Consider the following 24,727-nt stretch of genomic DNA (forward strand, 5'->3'; position numbering starts at 1 on the left):
GAGAATCTCAATCGGGAGTCCTCCCGCTTCACCGAGAACCTGCCGTGTTTCAGCCATTCTTGGAATTCGAAGGCAGCGACGAAGCCTACTAACAAGAAGAAGCACGAAGCATGCTAACAAATTTCAGAACGCTGCGAAAAAGCTCGTAGTTGAACCCACTTTTCTTCTTTTTATGTTGTTTTTTTTTTTTTCGTTGTGTCCACCTGTCAACATGGGAAATGAGAGAAACGCCAGACTTACCAATGCCCTCGTGTACATTTGAAGCCAAAGCAGGATGTCAAGTGACCATGCTTTATCCTCGTTAATAAGTGTCTTTTCCGTTTTTATTTTAGGAGCACATATTTCAACAACAGGAATTATTCTGTAGCGGTGCATGTCGAACACACAAACAGAGAGTTAACAAGTAAGTGGCCCTTCTCTCTTGGCCCATGACCATGGAGGACTGGCAGCGCGGTGACAGCACAGTTGCGAAAGACCCACAACAAACACGTACATGTAGAACGTCAATAGGGCTGCTCGGCAGCCCTCTCTATATTTATTTTTGCTTCGAATGTTCTCATCGAGCTTTCGTGATATGCTCCGATGTCGGCACAGTATGACATCTATGACATACTAGGGTATGTGTGCAACGTGGAGACACCACAAAGTATGTCTCACGGTCCGAGTTCCTACCATGGTACTTGCATATATATTTATACTGCGTGAAGCATAGATGCGGCCCAATACATTGTATGGAATGTAGATGCAGGAAGCCACTGCGAATAAATGCTGTTCTAGCAAGTACTACATAGACGTGTAGTGCAACGTCATGTCGAGTACGGTGTTGAATCGTACGGGGATTATTAAAAGAAATATTTTTAAGTATCCGACGCATTAGGAAAAAGTGCGTGCTTAAAGTAGCACTGAAAGCCCTTTCCATTAATTTTTCGTTTTTGGCTGCGACGGGCTGTACGACAAATTCATACGTTCTTGCAGAAGCACGACAATCGTAGCCTGGAGTTAGTGGAGATGTCAGTCCCAAAACACTCGAGACTGGCTACTCCAGGACGCGTTAATTAGGGCTCACTATGCATAAAACAAATGAAGTAAAAGGAGGGTGGGGGAGAAAGATGTAATCGCGTGTCTAAGACCATGTGGACAGGCGACGTCATGAATCACTCGTTCCTCGCGCGAATCGACCCCAACTGCGCCTACTGCCTCAAGTGGTGTACGCCTTTTCTGTTACAATTATGTCCTGCGTAATCGTCACAAAAAAAGGCGTACGCCTCCTGTTTACAACAAATCAGGGGAGAGAACGATGTCATTCAAGATGATGGATGGTTGGTTAGGAGTAACTGCCATTCCGTTTAATGCATTAAGTTTGCCGTGTGGCTAGGGTATTATACTTAGTATGACATTGCACGACATAGTATACATACTTAGTAATAAGTACAATATACTTAGAACATCATTTGTTTTCAGAAAATGATTCACGATTGGAACAGGCTGCCTTCCAACATTGCCTGCATTGTGTGTAATGAAAATTTCTTTTCGGGGTTGACCTAATGTTTCGCAAAATCTGCGTTCTATTGCATTGTTATCATTGTTGTCGTGTTATTGTATACTTACATTGTCATTGAGTGTCATGGAATTGTTGCTGACCGTTCTCTCTTTTGTTGAATATTAAACCCCCATGTAACGCCCTGTGGGCGCTGTGGGTAAATAAATAAATAATAGACAATTACCGTTCGGTTATGGAGATCTAAGGCATTTCCTATAGGTTGACTCTCTGTTAATTAGTTGAGAAGTAAATTTTCTAGAGTTCATCAAAGCGGACGCACACTCCTTCCTCATCGTCCCTCTACGTGACAATAATGCTGCTTGGGATTAAACTGGCTCGTGAAAACTGTAAAGTTGAGTCATTAGCTCTTTTTTTTTTTTTGTGCTCTTTAGAGGAAAGAAAAAACTACAACCGTTATTGCAAGCACTGCTATTCAAGCATACATTAAAGATGTACTGTGATGCGAAAATTTCTCCTCGCAGAATGAAAGACTTCGTCTTTAAACGGCATCTTTAATTCCACGAGGAGAAATTTTTATACTTTAGTGATACTGCTACAAAATACTTTAATGCACAAATGTACGGCAGGGAAAGCAAGTGAGCATTCTTATGAATAACCGGCATTGCCAACCGGTTCTAGCAACTATAAGCATAATGAGGAATCGTATAGGAGTCAGACGCGGAAGAAAGTCGCCGTACCTCCATGCAGGGTCACACTTCCCATCACGGTAACTTCGAACAAATGGAGGCTCCAGTTTGTCGTCAGAGCCGTCTGGTCTAACAATAAATATTCCCGCCCACTTGTGAAAGAAAACGAAGAAGGACAAATCGTTTACAGAAGGGTTGCCTTCATCCGTGATATGTGTGTACAAGGCGAAGGTATCTGTGAATTGAAGATTCTTAACCTTCGGAGCGTCACTACAACGAGCGTAAATGATCTCGAACGAGAAGTTTGCATGCATATGTAGCGGCACCTGCATGTATGTTTTCTTTTCGTCTATATAGGGGACTGGAAGACTGAGAGCGCACGTGGCACCCATGGATTAGCAAAACTTGTCTTATGTGTACCGCTATGCAGAACTATATTTCGTATCCTGGGCTTGCAGCTATTTTGTGGGGATATTTTCTCAGACACCACAGATTGCACACATTTAAAAAAGTAATCAGCTTTGTAGATCAAGTGCGCTAGGTACTCCGCAAAAATGTATTCCACAAGAGCATCTCTCGGTAACTGTGAAGGTTGCGGTGCCTACATAATTCACAAGTATAGAGTATCTTCGCTGGAAGCTGTCATATGTGTCCATATCTGATGCACACATGCAAAGCAGCTGTCTCTGCGTCTTGCACATTCAATTTCCTGAACAATACCTCACAACACACCAAGAAAGTGTACTCACCTGCACTCGGGAACTGGAATTGGCTGTGCTCCTATTGCAGTCTCCCCCAGATACGGGACCCCCGTTTGTTGGACGCGTGTCGAAGTTGGACTTGAACAACACTCTGGCCATAAGTCCGTACAGAGCGCAGGAGAGCAGAAGGGGCACCACGTAGAAGAGAATCAGGTCGGCAAAGAAGTAACTTCGGTATTCGTGTCTTGAGAGGGCAAACGTGCAGGTCTCGATATCTTCGTGACCCTTGTAGTAAATAGCCTCAGTCGTGGTCAGCGCCAACCAGGGTGAACAGTACGAACAAGCGAATACCCATACACCAAGGATGATTTTTTTCGCTCGTTGGACGGTGCATACCGTCTGGGCTTTCATGGGCAGGCAGATGGCAATGTAGCGTTCGATGGTAAAAGCGGTGATCGAGAGCGACGAAGCGTTGATGCCAAGGTATTGAAGGAAGATGAAGAGAGCGCAACCGGCGCGGCCCCAGATCCATTCGTCACCCAAGACGTAGTAGGAGATAATCTCGTTGGGTACCGAAGCCACAAGAACCATAAAATCGGCAACGGAGAGGCTGACCAAGTAGCAGTTGGTCGGGGTGTGCATGCTTCGAGTACGCATGACGACAATGACGACCATGATGTTGCCCAGCACGCCCACGGCAAATATGATGCCCTGCAATGGAAGAAAACAGAAATCATAAAGTGCATGAAACGTCTTTCCTAGCTGACCACTGATGTGCATATTTGCTTCTCGTACTGAATGTTCAGCTATTCCTAGGAAGCCCCAAGCGCTGTCGCTAATGTTTCAGAATAGATCACGATTTACGACAGCATGCCTCCAAAACCCAGTGGATGTTACATGAAATGACGTGGCATTTAAAATGACTGAAGAATCAATTCCAATTAAATCAGTGTGTCAAGTTTCTTCGGCTTATGTGAAGCACCAGCGGCATGGCCGAGCGGGTTAAGGCGTCCCGCTCGTTGGTGGTAGCCAAGGTCGTGCTGAAGACTGGGAGGTGGTGGGTTCGAATCTTACCACCGGCTGTGGTGTTTGAGGTTTTCCCTGTGTTTCCCCAAAACTTTCCAGACGAATGTCGGTACAGTTCCCCCTGAAGTCGGCCGAGGACACATACTAACCCCCCTGTCCTCCACTCCCATATCCTTGATATCCTCTCTCCAGCTGTCCACATCTGTACGCCGCTCATAGGCACAGTTTCTTCGCGGCGTTCATACCAAATAAAAAAATTAAAGAAAAAAAAAACACGTCAATCAGCAAGCCACATATATTGCAGTCTATCGCATTTGGAATTTTCCCTTGCTGTGTTGTGCGTAGCGTTCCGGTTGGCGCTGTACGTAGCGTGTGCGTGGCTCTGCGATAAGACGTTTGGCTGCAAAACCAAAGGACCCAGGTTTCATCCCTGCTCGTGACACCAAAAAATTTTGTCACGTTCTACGAGCCTCACGCGCCCTCCACTCATGTATACGTAGCACACTCGGACGCTGGAAACTGGTATTACGAGCCCAAGAACATATCCTACGTTAAAAGAAAATGTAAGCGAACCAGAAAGCGTAGCGGATCGAAGGGGGACATTTCTGGACGTACCAATATAACCAATGCATTCAACAGTGTTGGCGAGTACCTTCTTAGTCCTTTCTAGGCGTCAGAGCAAGTATTTCCAAGCGACTTGCAGGAGTTGAATTATGAAGTCCGTTATCCCCGAACGTAGATAAAAATACGTGACGTCGTCAAGAAAAATATGTATCGAAGTTGATACAGTAACTGATTATTTGCGATGAAGCTCCTTCCTCTTGCAGAGAAAACTAACTAAACACAAGATGAGACCAGGCGAGCACGCTAGCTCCAGCTGATTTCAAGGGTCTGTTTGAAATCCAAATTGGTATCAGTTACTTACGACTGTTCAATAAATTACGAAATGCGAGCATTTCAATTCCTGCTGTTCAGGAACTGTCACGTCCGCACCACACAGAGTCAGATTTAAAGAAATCTTGTGGTTTCTGCACCCGCAATCGTGAAACTTCTCCGATTACGAAATATACGAAGACGCACAAACTATGCGAGAACAGCAAAAGCTATTCAAGAAGCAACTCCCTGAGGAAAAAGGTCACCACGCATGTACAAATATGATCCTCACGATCTGTTCACAATCTGTTCAAAGAAGCTATCGTGTAACGCAACATAATTTGCACTTACATTTCGAAAAAAAAGAAAAAAAAAGTAAACTGCAGCGTCGCAAGCCCAACGCGAAAGCTTGTTTATTTCTAAATCGAGATATACTGTGTTAACCGCATTTCTCGTTTGCAGTGGTTAAGGTGCGCCTGGCCAGCGTCAACGTATTTTATTCATTCTAAGAGTTCGGCTGCGCAAAAGCCTTGCAGGAGTGCGAACCTTATTAAAAAACTTGAACGGAGGCTTTCGAGCACCAGGGTAACCAGTCAACCACAAGGATATTCTCGTATGATAAGGTAGGAATGCGTCCCCTTAACTTGCCGTGGGTTGTACACGCTGCGCAAATTAAGTTCTGGAACACCACAACCCGCTATTTCTCCCAAAGCTAGCTTTTGGAATTAAAAAAAAAAGAGGTGGGATGAAGGAAGGAAAGGATGAAGGAATGAGGTGGGATGAAGGAAGTACCAGGAATGAATATAGCGATAGCGATAAGTTCTTTGTAATTTTTTCGCTACAGTATCAAAACAGAGGTGGTGGTAGGTGACGGTGATGTGTGTTCTCTTGCTAAAAAGGAACTTCGCTTTCTTCCCCGATGTCTGTTAAAAATGGGAGGCGTAACGTCTTTACGTGACACTTTACATGTATGTTAATGATCACAGAAGTGCACATGATAAATACCGTATGTGCCGTGCACTCGAGTCAGAGCAGGGCGTACGCCTGTTTGTGAGTGCTCAGAAAAAAATCAAAGTGTCACAAAGAGGCGTAAGTCTCCCATTTTCCTCTCCCAAAGTGCAAGTGGTTTGTGCGCGGACGAAACCGCAATTTATGCTTTCACTCTCACCTTTTCAATTAGCACGGCAATGCGCATCGGCCTCTCATTGGTCTCCTCAAACGATCTCCCGCGGTGAATGGGCAAATCATTTAAGGAAACCAGGCCCCTTTAACGTAATGTGTCACACCTCTTGCGAGCTCATTATGTCTTAGCATTTCAAAACGGTGTAAGTATTATATAACTCAACTCCTTCGTAGAACTACTCGTAGCTTATTCGTCACTGAAACTTTCTCGAAAACTGATGCCATTTGGAACCTAAAATAGTACGCGGACTTGCTGTAACTTTCCAACCAATGAAGGGACAGAACATTTCATTTGGAATCACCGCTGACAACAGGAGCATGTCATGCAGCGAAGTGCCGTTTTTAGGTGCGGGCTGCTCGCATTTCTTATTTTGACCTGAATAACGATTCGAGACATTATAAAAAGAACACACACACACGTGGAAAAGAAACTGCACTATCAATTGAGCTGTATGCTGAAGCGCACCGAAGAAGACATCGAGAGACGTATGCCTTTTCATATTTGTACCTCGTGCGTCATTGCTTCTTTCATACCTACAGCTGTTTTTTTTCTTTTTTTTTTTTTTTCAGCTCTGCTACATGAGAATTCAAGCTAGCTTTTGGAATTTAAAAAAAAAGAGGTGGGATGAAGGAAGGAAAGGATGAAGGAATGAGGTGGGATGAAGGAAGTACCAGGAATGAATATAGCGATAAGTTATTTGTAATATTTTCGCTACAGTATCAAAACAGAGGTGGTGGTAGGTGACGGTGATGTGTGTTCTCTTGCTAAAAAGGAACTTCGCTTTCTTCCCCGATGTCTGTTAAAAATGGGAGGCGTAACGTCCTTACGTGACACTTTACATGTATGTTAATGATCACAGAAGTGCACATGATAAATACCGTATGTGCCGTGCACTCGAATCAGAGCAGGGCGTACGCCTGTTTGTGACTGCTCAGAAAAAAATCAAAGTGTCACAAAGAGGCGTAAGTCTCCCATTTTTGACAAATTATGAGAGATATTATTCGGAATGTTAGTTCACCAGGAGCGTGTTGTGCGGAGAAGAGGGCATAGTGGGGGACAGAGTGCGGAATGGGCGTTGGGGAGTGGTTTTTAAGAGTGTGAGAAGAGCTTCGTGAGAACCAGAAATTATCAACAGAGGATAATATCTGACACAGAGTATCTCTTTCAAAGGACCACTCAAGAAGACGCCGCCGAAGAAAAAGTGACGCCAAACGTCAGACAGTGAGGCTAAATGTAAAATACAAGTAGTAGTAGTTCATTGTGGGTGGCATCAGCTGTGAAAAAAAAAAAAAAAAAATGTATTCTCATGTAAGTTATCTAACGTCGGTTAATTATGGTCCCACAAAAGTTGTTTGTGAAGTATCAATAACATCAGAACAGCTCTTTGACAGAAGCCAAGTGATTTCATAACGGCACGAACCTAACCTATCACTAAACTAACCTAAGACATCATAAATTTGGTTAGTTTAGTTAGTTTTAAGTTAGGTTAGTTTAGTGCGGCCGTGGCAGCTTGCCTTGCCTCCCCAAATCCGTTTCGATAATGAGGTGATCAAGTCGACTTGCGGAATGGGGACGCAAGCCAAAACAATGCTCACTTGGGCAGTGCCGTCAAACATATCGTGGTGCAAGTAGTATTACTGCGTCAAAAATTTTATAGTACTTGCATTTTTACACCGGGACCGACATAAGAAAAATAGCTTCGGATCACTAATATCGTGACTAGTGAAACTAGATCCATACACGGCCGGCTTCGGTGGCTCAGTCGGTAGCGTGTCCGCCTACTGATCCCAAGATCGCGGGTGCAAACCCGTCCGACGACGGTGACAACTTGGTGGAAGGGTACAAGTTGCTCAGACACGCCGTCTTCCGCGAGGGACGTTAAATGTGCGGTGCCGTGTGCCGAGATTTCGGCGCACGTTAAATAACCCTCAGATGCGCAAAATTTAATCCACAGACCCGACCACTGTGGCGTCGCTCATGATCCCAGTTGTCTCGCGACGTAAAGCCCCGAATTATTATTATATCCGTATACGACACAATAAAAGTGCCGGCCGAGAAGACAGCGCTGTAAAACGCATGTCACAATGCGCGCGCGTTTGAGTGTACTACAATCATCGATATGTTCATCGTATGATTGCTACCACGCAAGTATTCCATGCATTGTCGAACAATGTGGGGTAAAATCCAGTACGGGACCCCCAAAAAATGTTTGCAAGGAAAGCATGTGTTTTGCGATATTCTGAAAGGGGTTCCGACGCTTTGATATCGGTGATTATTTATAAGGCGTACGCATTATATCCTAGGCCATAGGTGAGTTAGCAAGTACATCAGTAGCAAGGGGCACCAAAGTGCAAGTGGTTTGTGCGTGGACGAAACCGCAATTTATGCTTTCACTCTCACCTTTTCAATTAGCACGGCAATGCGCAGCGGCCTCTCATTGGTCTCCTCAAACGATCCCGCGGTGAATGGGCAAATCATTTAAGGAAACCAGGCCGCTTTAACGTAATGTGTCACACCTCTTGCGAGCTCATTATGTCTTAGCATTTAAAACGGTGTAAGTATTATATAACTCAACTCCTTCGTAGAACTACTCGTAGCTTATTCGTCACTGAACCTTTCTCGAAAACTGATGCCATTTGGAACCTAAAATAGTACGCGGACTTGCTGTAACTTTCCAACCAATGAAGGGACAGAACATTTCATTTGGAATCACCGCTGACAACAGGAGCATGTCATGCAGCGAAGTGACGTTTTTAGGTGCGGGCTGCTCGCATTTCTTATTTTGACCTGAATAACGATTCGAGACATTATAAAAAGAACACACACACACGTGGAAAAGAAACTGCACTATCAATTGAGCTGTATTCTGAAGCGCACCGAAGAAGAAATCGAGAGGCGTATGCCTTTTCATCTTTGTACTTCGTGCGTCATTGCTTTCTTTCATACCTACAGCTCTTTTTTTTTTTCGGCTCTGCTACATGAGAACCTTTGCCGGTTCAGTTGTTGCTTTCTTCACTTATTCTGGCACATTTCCAGTGTTCGTATTTTTTCGAATTGAAGCCGCCTCGTTTCGAAGCTTAGTGCCTCTTAGTTCATCCATGGGAGAATCTGTGGGCCTTTTAAAGGAGCATGGAAGTGACAATTAACATGACTCGAAATCCTGCTTCATTTGTGCAGCTGTCCACAAGGAGTCACCATGCAAAATATTTCCGATCTGCGGCATATTGTCACTGCGCAATAAAATTTACAAAAGGCAGTCGGAGAACGGCAGTCGCGGGCGATAGACACGAGCCCCGCGTGACGTAGAAGCTACTCGGTGCCTCTTTCCTTTGTCTTTTCATCTCGGCTCACGCGCCGCTTATACATGTTTCAGCTGTGCCGTTGGACGTCACTGGTCACGTGCCGTGGCCCGTGATACGTCACGCCGTCTTCGGCTTCGCTTCGGCGATCTTCGTATGTGGAGAGGGTTCTTTAAAGGTGTGCGGAACAGAGCCTTGCGCGTGCTGTCTGGGTTATCTGTGCTGATCGTTCTTTCGCAGCAGCTCATTTTATTTGTTGTAGAACACGTTGCAGCGAAAAACAAACTATTTTTCGGGCCACTTCCATGCTCCTTTAACGCAAATAATAGCGAAGATACTAAATGTCCAGCAGTGAAAAGGGATCACGCTTCATCAATAGACTTCCTTCTGCTTCATCTTTCATTAAGAGTGTGTCTTTGATTCTTTTTAAGTAATACGAATATAGACAATAATATTAATACTGAACTCGAAAACGTCTAGAACGCTAACTGAAGCGGCCACCATACGGCCTGCACCTCAAAAACGAACAAGGGTCGGAACAGACAACGATGGTGTAGAGTTAGCTTGTTTACGAGAGCTAACCAAAGCAATTACGGCACGAGTTGTAACGCAACGTTAAGACAGTAATTTGCACAGCTGCAACCATGGTACTTTCTTCAAAACAGCGAAGTAGTAACAGTGTAGCAGTGCTATTCGCTGCAGGATCGACCTATAGGGGGCGACACTCTCACTATTCTAGTGTGGATAACACGTGGGCCGATATTCGGAGTTGATGGTTCTTTTCCGTAATTCTTGTGTATATTCACTTGTGCCGCGATGGTACGATACTGTACGATTCCCCAATGCTCCACTTACTGCATTGAACGCGGAATAAACGCGTAAAAGCAGACGACGCGTCCACACTCTGGTAGTTCTCCGTTCTCCGCAGCGCGCCGACACCGTTCGATCTCGGAGTGAATAGCAGTGTTACGCGTTATTATATAGGTTGCAACCAGAAATCGAGTTGTAAAAAGAGTAACAAGTCACAGCTGTTATTTTGAGAGCCGAGACAATTCGTGATGAAGTGGTAGACTTCTACAGAAGTGCTATGGGAACTTGATGATAAAGGGAAATGTACACTCTCGGCAATAACACCTATGGTAAGCGCATGAAATCAGACATTTTTTATCTCTTTTGTAATGTAATCTTCATTTGGAGACTATGTGCGTAGCAATACATAGCTCACGAAGTCGTATTAAAGAGTAATAGCCAATGGAGAAAAGCTTCTCAGTGATCACCAGTATCGGCAACAAGTTCGGTCGGCGATAAGTACTGAGTCATGATCCCATTTCTGTCTCTTTTTTTGCTTCTTCTTCTTCTTTTTCTGTTTTCGTGGGATGAATGGACATATTTTAAGGGCTCCTGTGTTCGCTTGTTTTTGCTTTTCATAAACGTTTCATGATCGGCGTCCTTGAGCGATGCTCGCGTTTGTTTGTTTTTGCTTTTATGATAGCTTGATTCATTACCTGTTGTTGCGCGTGGACTATAAACATATCCGTGGCAAGTTTTCGACGTCCTTGAGCGATGACCACGTTTGTTTGTTCGTTCGTTTGTTTTTGCTTTTAATGAACGTTTTATGATGGCTTGATTCATTGCCTGTTAGGCGCGTACTTCGAATGGCGCTTTTGCGGCGTCCTCGGGCGATGCCCTCGTTTGTTTATTAAATATATGGAACACGCGTTGTTAGAGTGATCTTGATAAGACGTCCGCGGAATCGTTGCGCGCGTGTTTGGGTGATAGTAGGGCGTTCTTTGGCGCGTGTGTGTGTGTGTGCCTTCCCTTTTATTGAGCATGTCATGCGATTCGTGTGCGATGCGCTGTGGACCGGGACACGGGCGGTGAGAGGTATACCCCGTTTTTGTTTCTTTGTCGTTTCGCGGGAGAATGCTTCATTATGGACTGTTTCCCTCTGCGTTTTTTTTCTCTCTGTTTCATACCCCCTTTTTGTCTTCACTGCGCCATGCGACACGTGTTGTTACGAAATGAAGTTGATGAGATGCCATGCTCGTGCCGTTTTTGTGCGTATGTTTACATAATGCCGACAGAAGACTGTTTTTTTCCCCTTTTACTGAACATGATGCCACACATGTTGTTACAGAAGGACTTTGACGAGACTCCCAGGCCGTTTTTGTGCGTATGTTTGGTAATGCTGGCTAATGACGAAAGAAGACTTTTTTGGTGGTTTCTTTCATTAAACTTTTGGTGGCACCGTACCGCTGTCAATCGACTGGGCGCGCATCATCTTTCTATGTGAAACCAGGAGACGCATGCAACTGACCACAGCAGGCTGCGAAATTAATGCACATGACATTTATTGCAAAGAACTGCATGGACAGGCTTTTGTTGGCGATGACAACAGTACATGTGGTCGAGGGCGGTCCTCTGAAACCCGTGCCGTAATGCCTCGGTAGTGGAGTACACTGTTGTTTTTATATGCTGTAGCATATCATGATGCGTGCTCATGCAATTGGTCGAAAGCCGTTTGATCGAACGCGGGACATTTGGTCGAAAGCCATTTGATCGAACGCCGTTTGATCGAAACGGCAGCGGTCGTTTGATCGATTTTTTTTATTGGTTCGCTTGTAGCGTTGATGTAACAAAAAACAAGAAGAAAAGCCAAAAGAAAGCGTCAGTCCTAGATGCTGTTATCCTAAGGAATATTTAACTCTGTGTAATACGCTTGCCCATAAACACATTCCACATCCTAACCCACTTCTTCGCATCCAGAAAGCGGTCCAAGGGCCTGGGTAGTTCACCCTCTCCCGTTCGACAACATGATAGGTTTTTCCCCTCTCACAGATAGCATAGCATACATACTTTCACCCCTAGTCCCCCAATACTTTGTCAAATAATAATTGACGTCAACTGTCAAATAATAAACAACTTTGACAAATAAATAAATAAATGACATTCTTGAATGGTTTATTCGCCTCGAACGTGGACAAATGTTAACAATGTATTATTAATGTTTGTAGTCAATAACTGACATTGTATAGGAGAAAGAACAGTTTTAGTTTATTTACTTTGCGCCTATGTGCAAGTGAATCTAAATTTGGTTCTTGCAACATACGTGGAACCGAAGAAGTCCCTCGAAACCCAGACAATATAAGCCGGGGAGCTGATCTTTGTACTTTGTCTACTTTTTCCTTCTTCTTCTTTCCTTTTTTTTTTTGCGTGCGTCTGTAGGGATCACAGACTGCAGATGAATACTCTAACCAAGGTTGAACTATAAGGTTTTATATGGCTGTTAATTTAATATCATTGTTTTGTACCATGACGAAACTTCCTTCTTAGCATCCACAGACATCGAGTGGCTTTCGCGCACACATGGCTATCCCATTTCAGATGGTTCCCTTTAAATTTGTCGCCAGCAATGAAAAGGGTGCCCAGAAGAGGCACAGACTATCGGCTGCTCGCAACCTGAGGCCATTTGCTTCAATATGTGTCCTACGGTTCGCCAGATTCTTCCGCATTGTTCTATTCAGCTGTGCTGTTCGTGAATGACAAAAGTCTGCAAATAACCAGAGGTCTCCCCTGTTTAGTTAAAAAAAAAGAAGCAGCAGAGGACACTGATTGCCTGCTTCCGTATGCTTGAGTCAAAAGTTACAGAAAAGAGGTGCTAAGGACACGCTGCGAGCTTTGAACTCCCTTCGAACAAATATCTTTCGAACAAACGGCGTCGACCAACCGGCTTTCGACCAAGAGGCGTTCGATCAAACGGCGCTCGAACAAATGGGCGGCCACCGAGTGGTTATACGGAATGGCCCGATATAGATCACGCGTCGCATGCCGATATCCCGTAAGCGGAACCCCCCAACCGTTTTATAACCACCGGCTTAGCGCCGATATCACGATCTTGGAAATCAGTGGTTTGTCGGCGGATAAGTGAGTGACAGAGGACGAAGCATCAGAGATTCAGGTAATTCTAATCTGACCTAACATCTAAAATGGTGGCAAATTAATTCTAACGGTGAGCAGGTGTCCGACGGGCAATTGTCTGGTGAGCAACTGTCCAGTGACGTTCCATGAAACGGCATTCGATAAAATGGCGTCGATGAAACGTCGTTCGACGAGCCGACGTTCGATGAAATGGGCGGACACCCGATATGCTTGCATTGCTTTTCTCAGTGCGCCGTGGTACGCAAGAGTCCTTAGGCAAATATAGGCGCACCCCAAACTAACGAAATCATAACAGACATCAGTCCAGCGTCCTTACGGTCCAGCACGTACATCAAGTGTACTACAGGAACTCACGGCAACAGATATAAAGACAGACACTTATACTTTATAACTTTGATTTTTTGCAGAAAACATCGGAGGGAGCTATAAAGTTTGAGATAGGACGAGCTCAGAAAGAACACAACTAGGCACGTGCTATACTTGAGCATACAATGGAACCAAGAATTCGTTCTCCTCTTTCCTCTTAAGCCATTCTGACCTCTTATCTTTGCACAACGAACTTTTTGTCACTGAACTTTGTGTTGTGAAGTCCGTCTTTGGCTCGCTCAGTGAATGCGGATTATTCTCCTACAAGGAGAAAAGCGGGGTCAAAACGCCGAAAATGGTGGGTGGTGACGTCGCATGACGCGCTTTAAGTTAGGCTCCTCCTAATGGCCAAACTCTGACTCGCCCACCCCTCTGAACGAGTGAAGTTACCGGCTTCCACCCGCCGCTAGGGTTTCGCCGAGTGATCTTCCTGGCTATGGGCTGGAGCCCGGCGGCACATTGCTCGGGGGAGGAAAAAAATGGAGGGAGGGAGAGGGGGAAGGTGAGGCCCGTTCACTTGTTTGCTTATTAGCAACATGGTCTTATAGCTGCCCTGGAGGGTCAACGGCTTTGGAAAAGTTCAGCCGAGCTCTTTGGTCGAGCTTCCGACGAAATAAAACATAAAACGCTGAGGCTGAGGAAAACAGAAACGTACACTACAAGAATCTCAAACACAGCTGAAGTTTATTACCTAAGACAAAAACATACGTAGTCATAGGGGTGGGGAAGGAATGCTTTTTAACTGGCCAGTACAAGTATAGACGGCTTGCTTATAAGTTATGACGTTCCCAGAATCTCTTTCGTTTCCCTCGAAAGCCTTTTAAGGTCATCCGGCTCTTTATGACCGTGCCCTTGCTTAGATTGGGTCACTCAGCGTTGACTACCATATTTGTGCTCATCACCGACTGAGAATTACTTCAAAAATTGTGTGCTATATAAATGCAGCAGTTTTTATAGATACAGTTCTATGAACTTCACGCAAAGAATTGACCAATTCCTCCTCTTTGTTTTCCCTTACAAACAAACAATTGACTGCAAGTTTATGAAAGAAAATTACGACAAGCGTCGTCAGTTGTCATATACAAGCACATTTGCCGTAAAAAGGAGTTCTAATTGGAACGCTAGAAGCTTGCTTTCTATCTACAGGGTGTTCATTTTTATCGGTTACATATTTTTTTTTTTTTTTTGTATGAAACAGCCATGAGAGCTACACAGATGTCATTTTTGCAAGTTGGTTCTGGGGTCAGACGGGCATCCTTTCGAAGTACGTAACTACAAGGTGACTGATTTCCTAAAACTCATTAATTAACTTTTTAATCAGAGAATTCCGGGCAAAAGAGCAATAGCAGCATAGGAGACAATCCCCTTTGAAAGCCATTTGATCTTTTAAAAATCTTGAAACGAGCGCGTGCTGTGAAATGTCCACCGCCGAATTTCGCTATGAAAATGAGCCGAAACCAAAACATCGCGCCTCAGGAGCGCATGACGTTCGCCGACGTCTTAACGTTATAATTAATTTGCAAAACGCATTTTCGTGACACACAGCGAGCGACATAATCTCTTATCTTCACATTTCAACTTTTACGGTACCAGGATGGTTGAGCAATAAAAGGCATTTTCTTTCTATAAATTTATTTATTTCTATAAATCACAATCTTGACACACTACTTTTCCGCCTTCATGCAATCCACTTGTTTCTTCATATTGGAAGCTTCTCAATACCACAAAGAAGTTTCTGGGCTGCTTGTCAAACCAGCTGTGTACGACTTCGGTGGCCCGGTCATTACCGTTGAATTTTTTACGTCTTAAAATTCCTTCAGCGATCCACATAAGTGGAAACCAGACGAAGCAGAGTTTGGGCTGAATGATGGATGAGGCGGGACGGTCGCTTGTGTGAGGAGGGGCGTTGTTGTCAAAGAACAAAAACTGATACTTGACGTGCTCTTTGTTTAGAGCGAACTGCTGGCTCACTTTGTCATTCAGAGGAGTCGAATAATGCCGCGCATTCCTTTCATTTTTTTAAGTGACAAGAACGTTCTAGCAAAGAGCATCCTTTCGATCCCAGAGCACGATAGCCGTGATTTTTCCTTCTGAACAAATTATTTTGTTGACGTTGGAAGAACAGAGCCGGCCATGTTTGTAACGCATGCTTTCTCTTTTGTATTCTGGTGTACAATGGCGTTCCCACGCCTCATCGCGTGTCGCAGTGTGCAAAAATCGCTTCTGGTCAAGAGATCCATCGAGTCAAGAGATCCAACCGATCACGTGACAGGCGAGTCAAAAGATCCAAAGCGTCAAGAGTTCCAACCCGGTCAAGAGATCCAACCAGTCAAGAGATCCATCGAGTCAGGAGATCCAACCGGTCACGTGACAGGCGAGTCAAGATATCCAACCAGTCAAAGCGTCATATACTGGTCAGGATTCCCGACAGAAAAGAAAGTCTATCCCTTACCATGTTCATTGCAGAACGATTGCGCTGTACGTAGTACTAAGTTAGGAAGTAATATGCCCAGTAACAGTGAAGACTTTTCGGTGTTTTCTTTCTTCTTACCACACACGCACACGCACAAAAAAAAGTAAGCGAGAAAATCCTGTGGTTGTGCTGTAGGTTACGGCGGCGAGTCCCCCCTTTTGCCATTGCATGTTTATGTCCATTGCCCCTACCGCCGTAACACGCTACGCTAACACGCTACGCTAACACGCCAGAACGGATGCTTGTTACCAAGAATATTGAGCTCAACTTACAAAGAATCGTAGGCCGCAGGGCTTAAAACTTATCCTTGTCGCGTTCTTTTCATTGGCCCCCACCCTTGTCACGTTATTGTATTCTCTTACTGACCGTGCGGGAAAATACTGTCTGGCTGTGCTTTCCAATCAACATTGACCTGTCACGTTCATTGACCTTAACCCCAAAATGCAGGGTATACTGCTGGACTCAGAGTCGTCTTTGTACTTTTGCGTCCATTGGCGCAGCCATTCCCACGTTATGCCAGAACTGAAGTTTGTTACCAATAATGATGGGCACAGCCGCAAAGTGCTTTGTTTATGTCCTTTTGTGGACGGCGGGAAAACTTGATACAGAAACGCACATACTCACACACACACACACACAAAAAAAAGATGTTCGGGCATATGAAGCTATCTTTCGTACCCTGAGAGAGTCCATGATCAGACGCGGTTCCGCCATGTAGAACGTGTGTCCACAACAGCGACTTGGCTCTTCGACTACGAGCCTGCTGTGATCGAGAAGTCTTTGAATAATCAACGTGTTTGAAACAGCAGCCGGCCCACCCAATGTGAGTGTACGTAACACATGCTTCTTTCACCGCTCGTTAGTAATTTTTTTTTTCATCTTTGTATTTAATCTACCTCGTCCTTCTTTCATCCTTTGTTAGTTTATCATTTATTTCCTAATTCCTTTTCTTGTCTTTTTATTTATTTCTTATTTCTTAATTTTCTTTCTTTCTTTTTTTATTTCCGGAATAGCAAGCCGACGTCCCGTTTGGCTGATCTTCCCCCGTTTTTTTTTTCTTTTCGTCTAATAAATATATCCCCCCCCCACGCTAACTGTAGAAATAATCTCTAACACGAAGCGCTGAAAAAAAAAAAAGAGAGAGAGAGAGAGAGAGACAGCACTCCTATCAATCCTGTGTTACAAACAGCTTGATCTTACAATGCAACCACCTGTTTTTAACCCAAATGACATAGGAGAACTGTCGGCTTTTCTTTGACTGTGCTATGCGTTACAAAGTAAGTAACTAAGTCAGTAAAAATGAGATGTTGATTTGCCACCTGCATTTGTATTATATTTATACCGCACGTAAAACGAGTCCCTCGTATTTCGATACGGGTAATTTCTGCTTAGCGATGTTAGAGTTAACGACGTAACACAAAGGGTCAAAAGATCCAAGCCTGGCGAACCCTCAGACGAGTCAAGAGATCCATCGGTGGATCTCTTGACCCGTTGGATCTCTTGACGTGGAATCCACAGCAAAAATGTGTCTCCTTCTTTGACAAAACGTTGCAGAAGGTGAGTTGCAACCACAAGACGACTACGCCGACATCGCGCTCTCGTCGACATACAAAGACATAGCTCAGAAAGACACGGACACAGATGCACTCTTGCCACATTCTCTTCCTAGCGACAGCAGGCCTTTACTTGAGGAACTATAAATCTCCCACCCAACCTCGCACGCGTAATATCTTTGTGCAATCAATACATCTTCATATCATTCATACCGTCGGACAGGCAATAGGGTGTGGTACCGCGCAGCTTAAGTTGTCGTTGTTGGTCACATTTTCTCTCGTATTTTCTGCACTCTCACATTCACACATAGATTTATAAATGCACAGTTGTACAGTTGTGTGTACAAGTGGGACAGTTTTTCGGATAGTAAACTGCATGGGCTGAATCAACGGACAAACACAATTTGCGTTACTGAAATTTACCTCATTGTATTTCATATATTTAAGCATTGTGTACATATCTGTGCTCATAACATCTCATGCTCATTACTGCACATCATAGCCCACATCTTCGTTTTTAATTATCTTCTCGCAATAGAAGTACATGTTTTGATGACTGTGTTTATTAAAGGGGCACTACCAACGGCATGGCCGAGTGGATGAAAGCATCCGATCGTTGGTGGTTATTCCAAGGTCGTGCTGCAGACTGGCAGGTGGTGGGTTCGAAACCTGCTGCGTTGTCTGAAGTTTTCCCTGGGTTTTCGTGCAGCCTTTCCAGACGAATGTCGGCACACGTCTCCTTGAAGTCGGCCAGGGACGCATACTAACCCCCCTGTCTCCCTCCCCTTCCTCCTGTTCTCTCTCCATCTGTCCACAACTGTACGCCGCTCATAACCAGACTTGTGCCCGTTACCAAAGAAAAAGGAACTAAATACCATTACCCGTTACTTCAGAAAAAAGTAACTAAATATGTTACTCGTTACCAACATACAAAAGTAACGAGTTCCCGTTACTCACAGGTAACGAGTTACTTTTACGTTACCACCGCATAGTTAAACGAGCCAACAAGCATTCCGTCACTTGCCTTCAACTCATTATTAATGAGGAATTGCACTTCACAAGAAGCTGATACTCGAAATTTACATCAGTGATCTTTGTTCTCTTTCGTGTGAAGACATCTGCTGCCGAAGTGGGGGTGATCGGAGATTATGAAAACACAAGAAAAGACACCAGTTTTCGCGTCACCGATCACCAACGGTTCCCAAAAACAGACCAAGGGCTGCGTCATAATTTAGGGCTCGCAAAGAAGAAGAAAAGTAGTAGTTTTTGTAGCCATAGCACAATTGGTGCCCATTCTTGGGAAGGAGTGATGGTCGGAGATTACGGAAACAAGAGAAAAGACAATGGCCTTCCTTTAAGACGATTCAGCACGTCAACAAAACCTCCAGCGAGGGACTGATATAATACTTTGAGTCACACGTGGTCGTGGGTCACGCAGGTCAAATCTGCACGCATTGCGCCACGCGGGGTGCTGAAATGTGTTCCCCCGCGCTGTAGAAAAGGAACAAGTAACGTCAGTAACAAGTTCCCAATTCTTGTAACTGATTCCGTTACTATTACCATTTTTTAAAAAGTAACTGAATCGTTAGTTCGTTACCAAAAAAAGTAACCGTTACCAAGTAACGAGTTAGGCACAACTCTGTTGGACAGCCGTCGGCTCTACGTCAGCCGCGAAAAATAGTGGACTCCTTGCGCTTGGGGCTAGCCAGGTCTAGAATTGTGAACAAGGGATTCGCTACACCAGAAGTAGATTGTCCGTCTGTATGTGACCCGTGGCCAGTGTTGACAACTTAGTGGGGGGGAGGGGATGTTTTCTGATTTGGCGGCTGGCGATTTTTTTAGTCGTGTGTCCTGGCCGGCTTCATCTCTCTCACTCTGTCTCTCTCTTTTTTTTTCTTTTTCGTGTGTGCTCGCGTTTTCTTGGCCTTACTTTTACCAATGCGAATGACATTCGCCGCGCAATCCGTCCACAACACCGCCATAGCCATCCCCCCCCCCCACTCCGGAAGTCTGTTAGCCTTGTTCACAGCGCTCAGCTGGCTCAAGAGTCAAGAGTGCGTGTCCTGTATTCATACGCGCATCGCCCTCATCACTTTTAAACTGGATATTTCGAAATCCTAAGTTGTTATTTGAAGAAATGTAATTGATAACAGTACAAACATGAGTAAGAAACATCATCATCATGTTCATAATACAATACCCGCCACCACCAACAATCCGCCGAAAAGAACATCGTGTCGTTCATAAACTATCAAATAGAACATTACCTTCCTAAGCCTAACCATGATTTATTTTAACAGCGTTTATTTTGAGGACGTGTATTTTCAAGCGGTTTAGTTCAGAAAACGGATTTTGAAGGGTGGGATTTTAAACGTGGATTTTTAAATGTTTTATTTTAAAAGACTGATTTCGGCGTACAGCCAAATCTGGAACCGTCGATACCCCCCCCCCCCCCCCCCCCCCCCCCCCCCCCGTCCTAATGAAAATGACCTTTCTCACGGTGCAATCCCAAATACGGAGTCGATCCGCCTATTTTTGCAAAGTAACTGTTCACTTTCTCCCAGGAAACCTTCAAGTCAACGCAAATGCAAAGGTGTGTACAGAATAAAAAGTGTTATTTTTGTCACGAAACGCACACCGCGTGTTTTTGCGCGGCAGCGATGCAGCAGCGGGAGCGGAGTTACCCACGGTTCTGGCAGTCGTTTTTCATTTTGTAAGTGCGGTTCTACATTCTTAGCCTGCACAAAAGTGGTACCATTAGAAAGGTAACATGTTATCGCATACCTGAGATTTTTTAGTCAGGATCGGATGTGGTGTTTTTGAAGAACAGGCCTACGCATATGGTACATTTTTCCGAAGCATTGTCTATTCTAACGCATATTCCACCTCTCCAGTAGCGTTAATAAGTAAACAAAATACATAGATAAAAAGAGCAATAAAGAGGCTTCCTTTTGATATAAAATTTGTATGTTCGAGATGCATACTTTATTTGTAAACCGATTGCAAATATTGAGTGAAATCACACTAGGTAGCATTTTTGCGATAATAGTATTTGTAAAACGAAGAACGTACAAGTTGTAATATTTTGTTGCATAGGGTAACAGTCTGTTGTGCATATAATATGTAAAAAAAATACTGTGTGGCTTCTATGCGGGGCGACTGAGGTGCCCTAAAAGTTCAGGGAGAGCGCAGTTTGGGCACGCGCTTGTGTTCACGCGGGTTGACGTTCAATTTTTTTCGTTCACAACCGCTGCACCTCGGGCTCAAAGTCTGGTGAACTTGTTCATCACACACGATGTGCTTTCACATAAAAAATAATGACGAATATCGGAGAACCCAAGGGGACAGCCTTGCCTGAATTGAGATTAAATTGTCCAACAATTATTATATATAGATGGGTAGAAATCCAGCGAACCGGTAGAGATGTAGGAATATAGTTTCAATCAGGTATCTTGCACTTGCAAACAAGCCTGTCATGATGTAGTTTGTAAACAATTCATTCGATGTGTAGAATATAGAACATATTACTGCATGCATAGTGCCAGGTCCCCCAAGGTCGCCATTTTCCCATGTATTTGTTCCTATCCCGATGCGTGCAATGCCGGAGGCCGCCCTTAGATACCCCATTGTTACAAGACGTTGGCTTGCGTTTGATTGTAGCGCGCTCAAGATACAGTTGAAGCACAATCCAAGCCAGGCCTAGACACCGAAGGAGAAATGGACGACTGCGCCTGCGGCGCCTGGTACGACAGGTACGCTATGTGATGCACGCAGCCGTGCACTAGATCCTTCCGATCGCTCAACACGTTTAAAAACGGAACCGAAAAGTGAAACACGACACAGAAAGTTGTTATACGCATTTTATTTGGACATATAAAGACTAGATTCATACGCAGAAACAACAAAAACATTTTGCCGCTAAACTCAGCGCGCTGAAGTGATCCGGAACGGCAACAGCGGGGTATCTAGTGGCGACCTTCTTCGTTGCACGCTTTTCCGAGGTGAGTTTGGGGGACCTGCATAGTGCGTCCCTTTTGTTACACGCCTCTCCAGCTGGCTGCTCGCCACCTAGCGGACCCCAGCAGATGCACTCAATGAATGATAGCAACAGCAGACGACAGGTATATTTCGCGCTCACCCCAAACTGCCGCAACTTCCCTTCGTGTGCGATGGAGTTTCCCGGCTTACAGAACTCAAACAGCAACAACACTGCTCAATTTCTCAGTGCAAAACTACTGCGGAGAAGAATATTCAATGTCGAGAAGGGGAAGAGGAAAAATATGCTATCACAGGCGCGGCGTGAACGAAAACAACGAAGACCACAGGAAACCACGCGCGAGTTATGTTATTTGTACATTTTTTGAAGCGTGTCTCGTGGAAGAAGATATGAAGCATTTATTCATCGGCAATCATTCTTTTCTCCGCCATATTGAGGACGACGCGAGCGCCCCTATAGGTAGTTGGATAGGCGAATAGCCCCGGGGATGTTCGTCATGGATATATGCCACGAGCTCGCTTGCTTTTTATCTATTTTATCATTATAATTTGTTCACCAACGGTAACAAATACGATACGGATAGGCGCAACAGAGGCGCGCACGAATTGCTTGCTCATAGTTCTGTTCCCGCTCGCTGTTGACGCGCAGCTGTGCCCGCGACCGAACATTAGCGGCCGTTCAGGCGGGAGATTATTGCGACCAGCAAATCCCAACATAGCTTAGAAGCATGTTTGTAATACATACTGCCACATTCCCGTATAACTAGTTTCCTTTCTATCTCTTTAACCCTATGTAGTCCGCTTAGCAAGCCGTTTAGGATTCACGGTGCAGCGTCAGCTCCATCTCTTTTCCACTGTTCAATTTGCCTTTCAAGCCCACCGCATCAGAAATCGTGACTTCGGCTTTGAATATGCTTCTCGTTGTACGATCACACCTACAAAGAACAAAGCGCAATATGGCTCGAATTTTTAAATATTACTTTGAATATTAAATATTACACAATTTCAGACAATACCACACTTCACGATTGCTTTCGCAAGCACGAAAGCGCTGCCTTTGGATAGGCTGCCGACCTTTCGTGCTCGCGAATGCAGTCGGGTGTGGTATTGTCTGAAATTGAGTAGTATTTAATATTCAAAGTAATATTTAAAATTTTCGACATTTCGTTGACACTTTCGCTTTCGTCGATACGCTATCGGGCCCAAATTTTCGAATAACACTTTCCTTCCGCTGCTTTCGTTTCTTTCCTTTCCTTAGGAACTCACAAAGCTACTTTCGTCAGAGGGTCGCCTTCTTTACCTAGTGATAGATTTGAACACGGCTTATGCTTTTCTAAGGAAAGGAATCCGAGTGCTTCAGGGACCGCGTCTGATAGCGAAAGTAGAGTATAACTTTCCTAACCATATATCCTAAAGACAAGCTATCGTCCTTTATGTTGAACCTAAACATATTTTTTAAAGTTGTACTACATGTGCTTAAGAACGGACGATTTGAAGAAATCCCAGTGCTGCAAGGGCACGCGTTGTACCCGGCGCTTACGGACATGGGAAAGAGAGAATTGCCGATTGTGTTTGATTTTCGCTGATCTTTATACGTGTTAACGTCGATGTAATAACGATACCCTCGCGGTGTATTCTGCCAAATATGGCAACATGAACACCATACGTCACAGCAGGTAGGACAACGATCCTTCTTGAGCCAATAAGAAGCTGCAAGGTCCTGCTAGAATACAAGAAAACCGATAGCGCCTGAATTTCGAGATCGGGGATTTCGCTACTGGGAATATCGAGGTCCTCCCGTCGACGGAAGCGAAAGTTGCAACGAAAGGTCAACCTATCCAAAGGCGGCCCTTTCGTGTCTGCGAAAGGAAAACGGAAGGTTCTCTTTCGAGGGGAAAGAGGGATCGGAAAGGGAAGTAGCCTTTACAAATTCGGGCCTTGGTCTTTTTATTCTCTGATATCCCCTTGTTGTTTCTTATCCGTTCAAGCATAATCGCTGTCTCATCTGCTGTTACATAAGGTGTTCGTGTCGCCGTATTTGGCAGCATACACCGCGAGCGCATCTTTGGACGTTAATATTAGCGTGTCGTCCACATAGGACAATCATTCTTTCATCACAAGCTCGAGGAATGTCGTAAGCAGGTTTCTGTGCCCCAGCAGCGAGCAAATGCAGGACTTGCGTGCAGCGGTCTGCCACTTTCACGGCAAGCGAAGAAGCGATTTCCACTTACAACGGAGGAATACAGTTGCAACATTCATGTCAGCGAGCTGCCAAATGACAGTAATGTGCGACTTATTAAAGCACTTGCCACTGTTTATGCCTACCACCGATGAGGAACTGCATATACCGTATGTTGCCATTTGTGAAGCAGTGACGTAGACAGTGCACGGCGATTTTTACGGTGCTGCTAGGGTATACAAATAACTATACGGTGTACCAGCGTTGGGGACAAGAAATGTTGTTCGACTTTCTGCAGTTTTGCATGATGGCAGTAATTGTGCCCAGCAGTTTTCAATCCCAGGAAGAAAGGGACGGGGCGGCAGGTAAACAAAGGTGCGTATGTTCCGTGTCAGTAGACGAGAAAGGCTATTGTGTCTGTTTTATTGTGATATCGTCTGAGGTATCATAATGTGCATGTACCGTCTGGAAATAAAAGTGAAAAAGTTCGTATTGCCTTTGTGTTGCTGAACGCAGGTGAGTATGACAGAGTTATACTACCATAGAGTGAGTACCACAGAAATTGAACAAAATCTGTTGAAAAAGCTGTTTCACGCGTAACACTTCTGTACCACATTGCGGATAAAAAATGTGCAACCAGGAGTCGATGCCAAAGTTGAGGTCAAGTGTCGTGGGTCTAGGCCGGAGCCCGGTCTGCACCCAAAGGCAAAAGAACTGTGTGATCAAAATCCAGCCTGCAGGCTCCAGTTTTCTGGTATGGGCCACATTCGCAAATTTGCAAAAAAAAAAAAAAAAAAAGAAAAAAAAAGGAAAACATAAAAAATCAGTGCCTGACGCTGATCGGATCGGGCTCGGTTTTTTGGGCCAGTACTGTCCGTTGCGGCACCCTACTGGCCCTACTTCGAATGCAAACTTCAGCTTCACGTGCCTACCAATTTGCTTCCGCAAACTC

At 44.6% G+C, this 24,727-nt stretch overlaps 1 protein-coding gene and 1 long non-coding RNA gene across 2 annotated transcripts in view; one reads left to right on the forward strand and one right to left on the reverse strand.

Annotated features, from left to right (window-relative positions):
* Positions 1 to 24,727, reverse strand: part of LOC135378110 (thyrotropin-releasing hormone receptor-like) — a 332,371-nt gene that overhangs the window by 260,543 nt on the left and 47,101 nt on the right. The window contains exon 2 of the mRNA XM_064610994.1: positions 2,937 to 3,599. Within this exon, the coding sequence (XP_064467064.1) occupies positions 2,937 to 3,599 (663 nt within the window). The remainder of the gene's footprint in view (positions 1 to 2,936; positions 3,600 to 24,727) is intronic.
* LOC135378111 (uncharacterized) overlaps positions 7,140 to 24,727 on the forward strand; it is a 149,337-nt gene continuing 131,749 nt past the window's right edge. Inside the window, exon 1 of the long non-coding RNA XR_010418272.1 lies at positions 7,140 to 7,203. This is a non-coding gene — a long non-coding RNA (uncharacterized LOC135378111). The remainder of the gene's footprint in view (positions 7,204 to 24,727) is intronic.

Source organism: Ornithodoros turicata, chromosome 1 (genome assembly GCF_037126465.1).
Source record: "Ornithodoros turicata isolate Travis chromosome 1, ASM3712646v1, whole genome shotgun sequence".
Classification (NCBI taxonomy): domain Eukaryota; kingdom Metazoa; phylum Arthropoda; class Arachnida; order Ixodida; family Argasidae; genus Ornithodoros; species Ornithodoros turicata.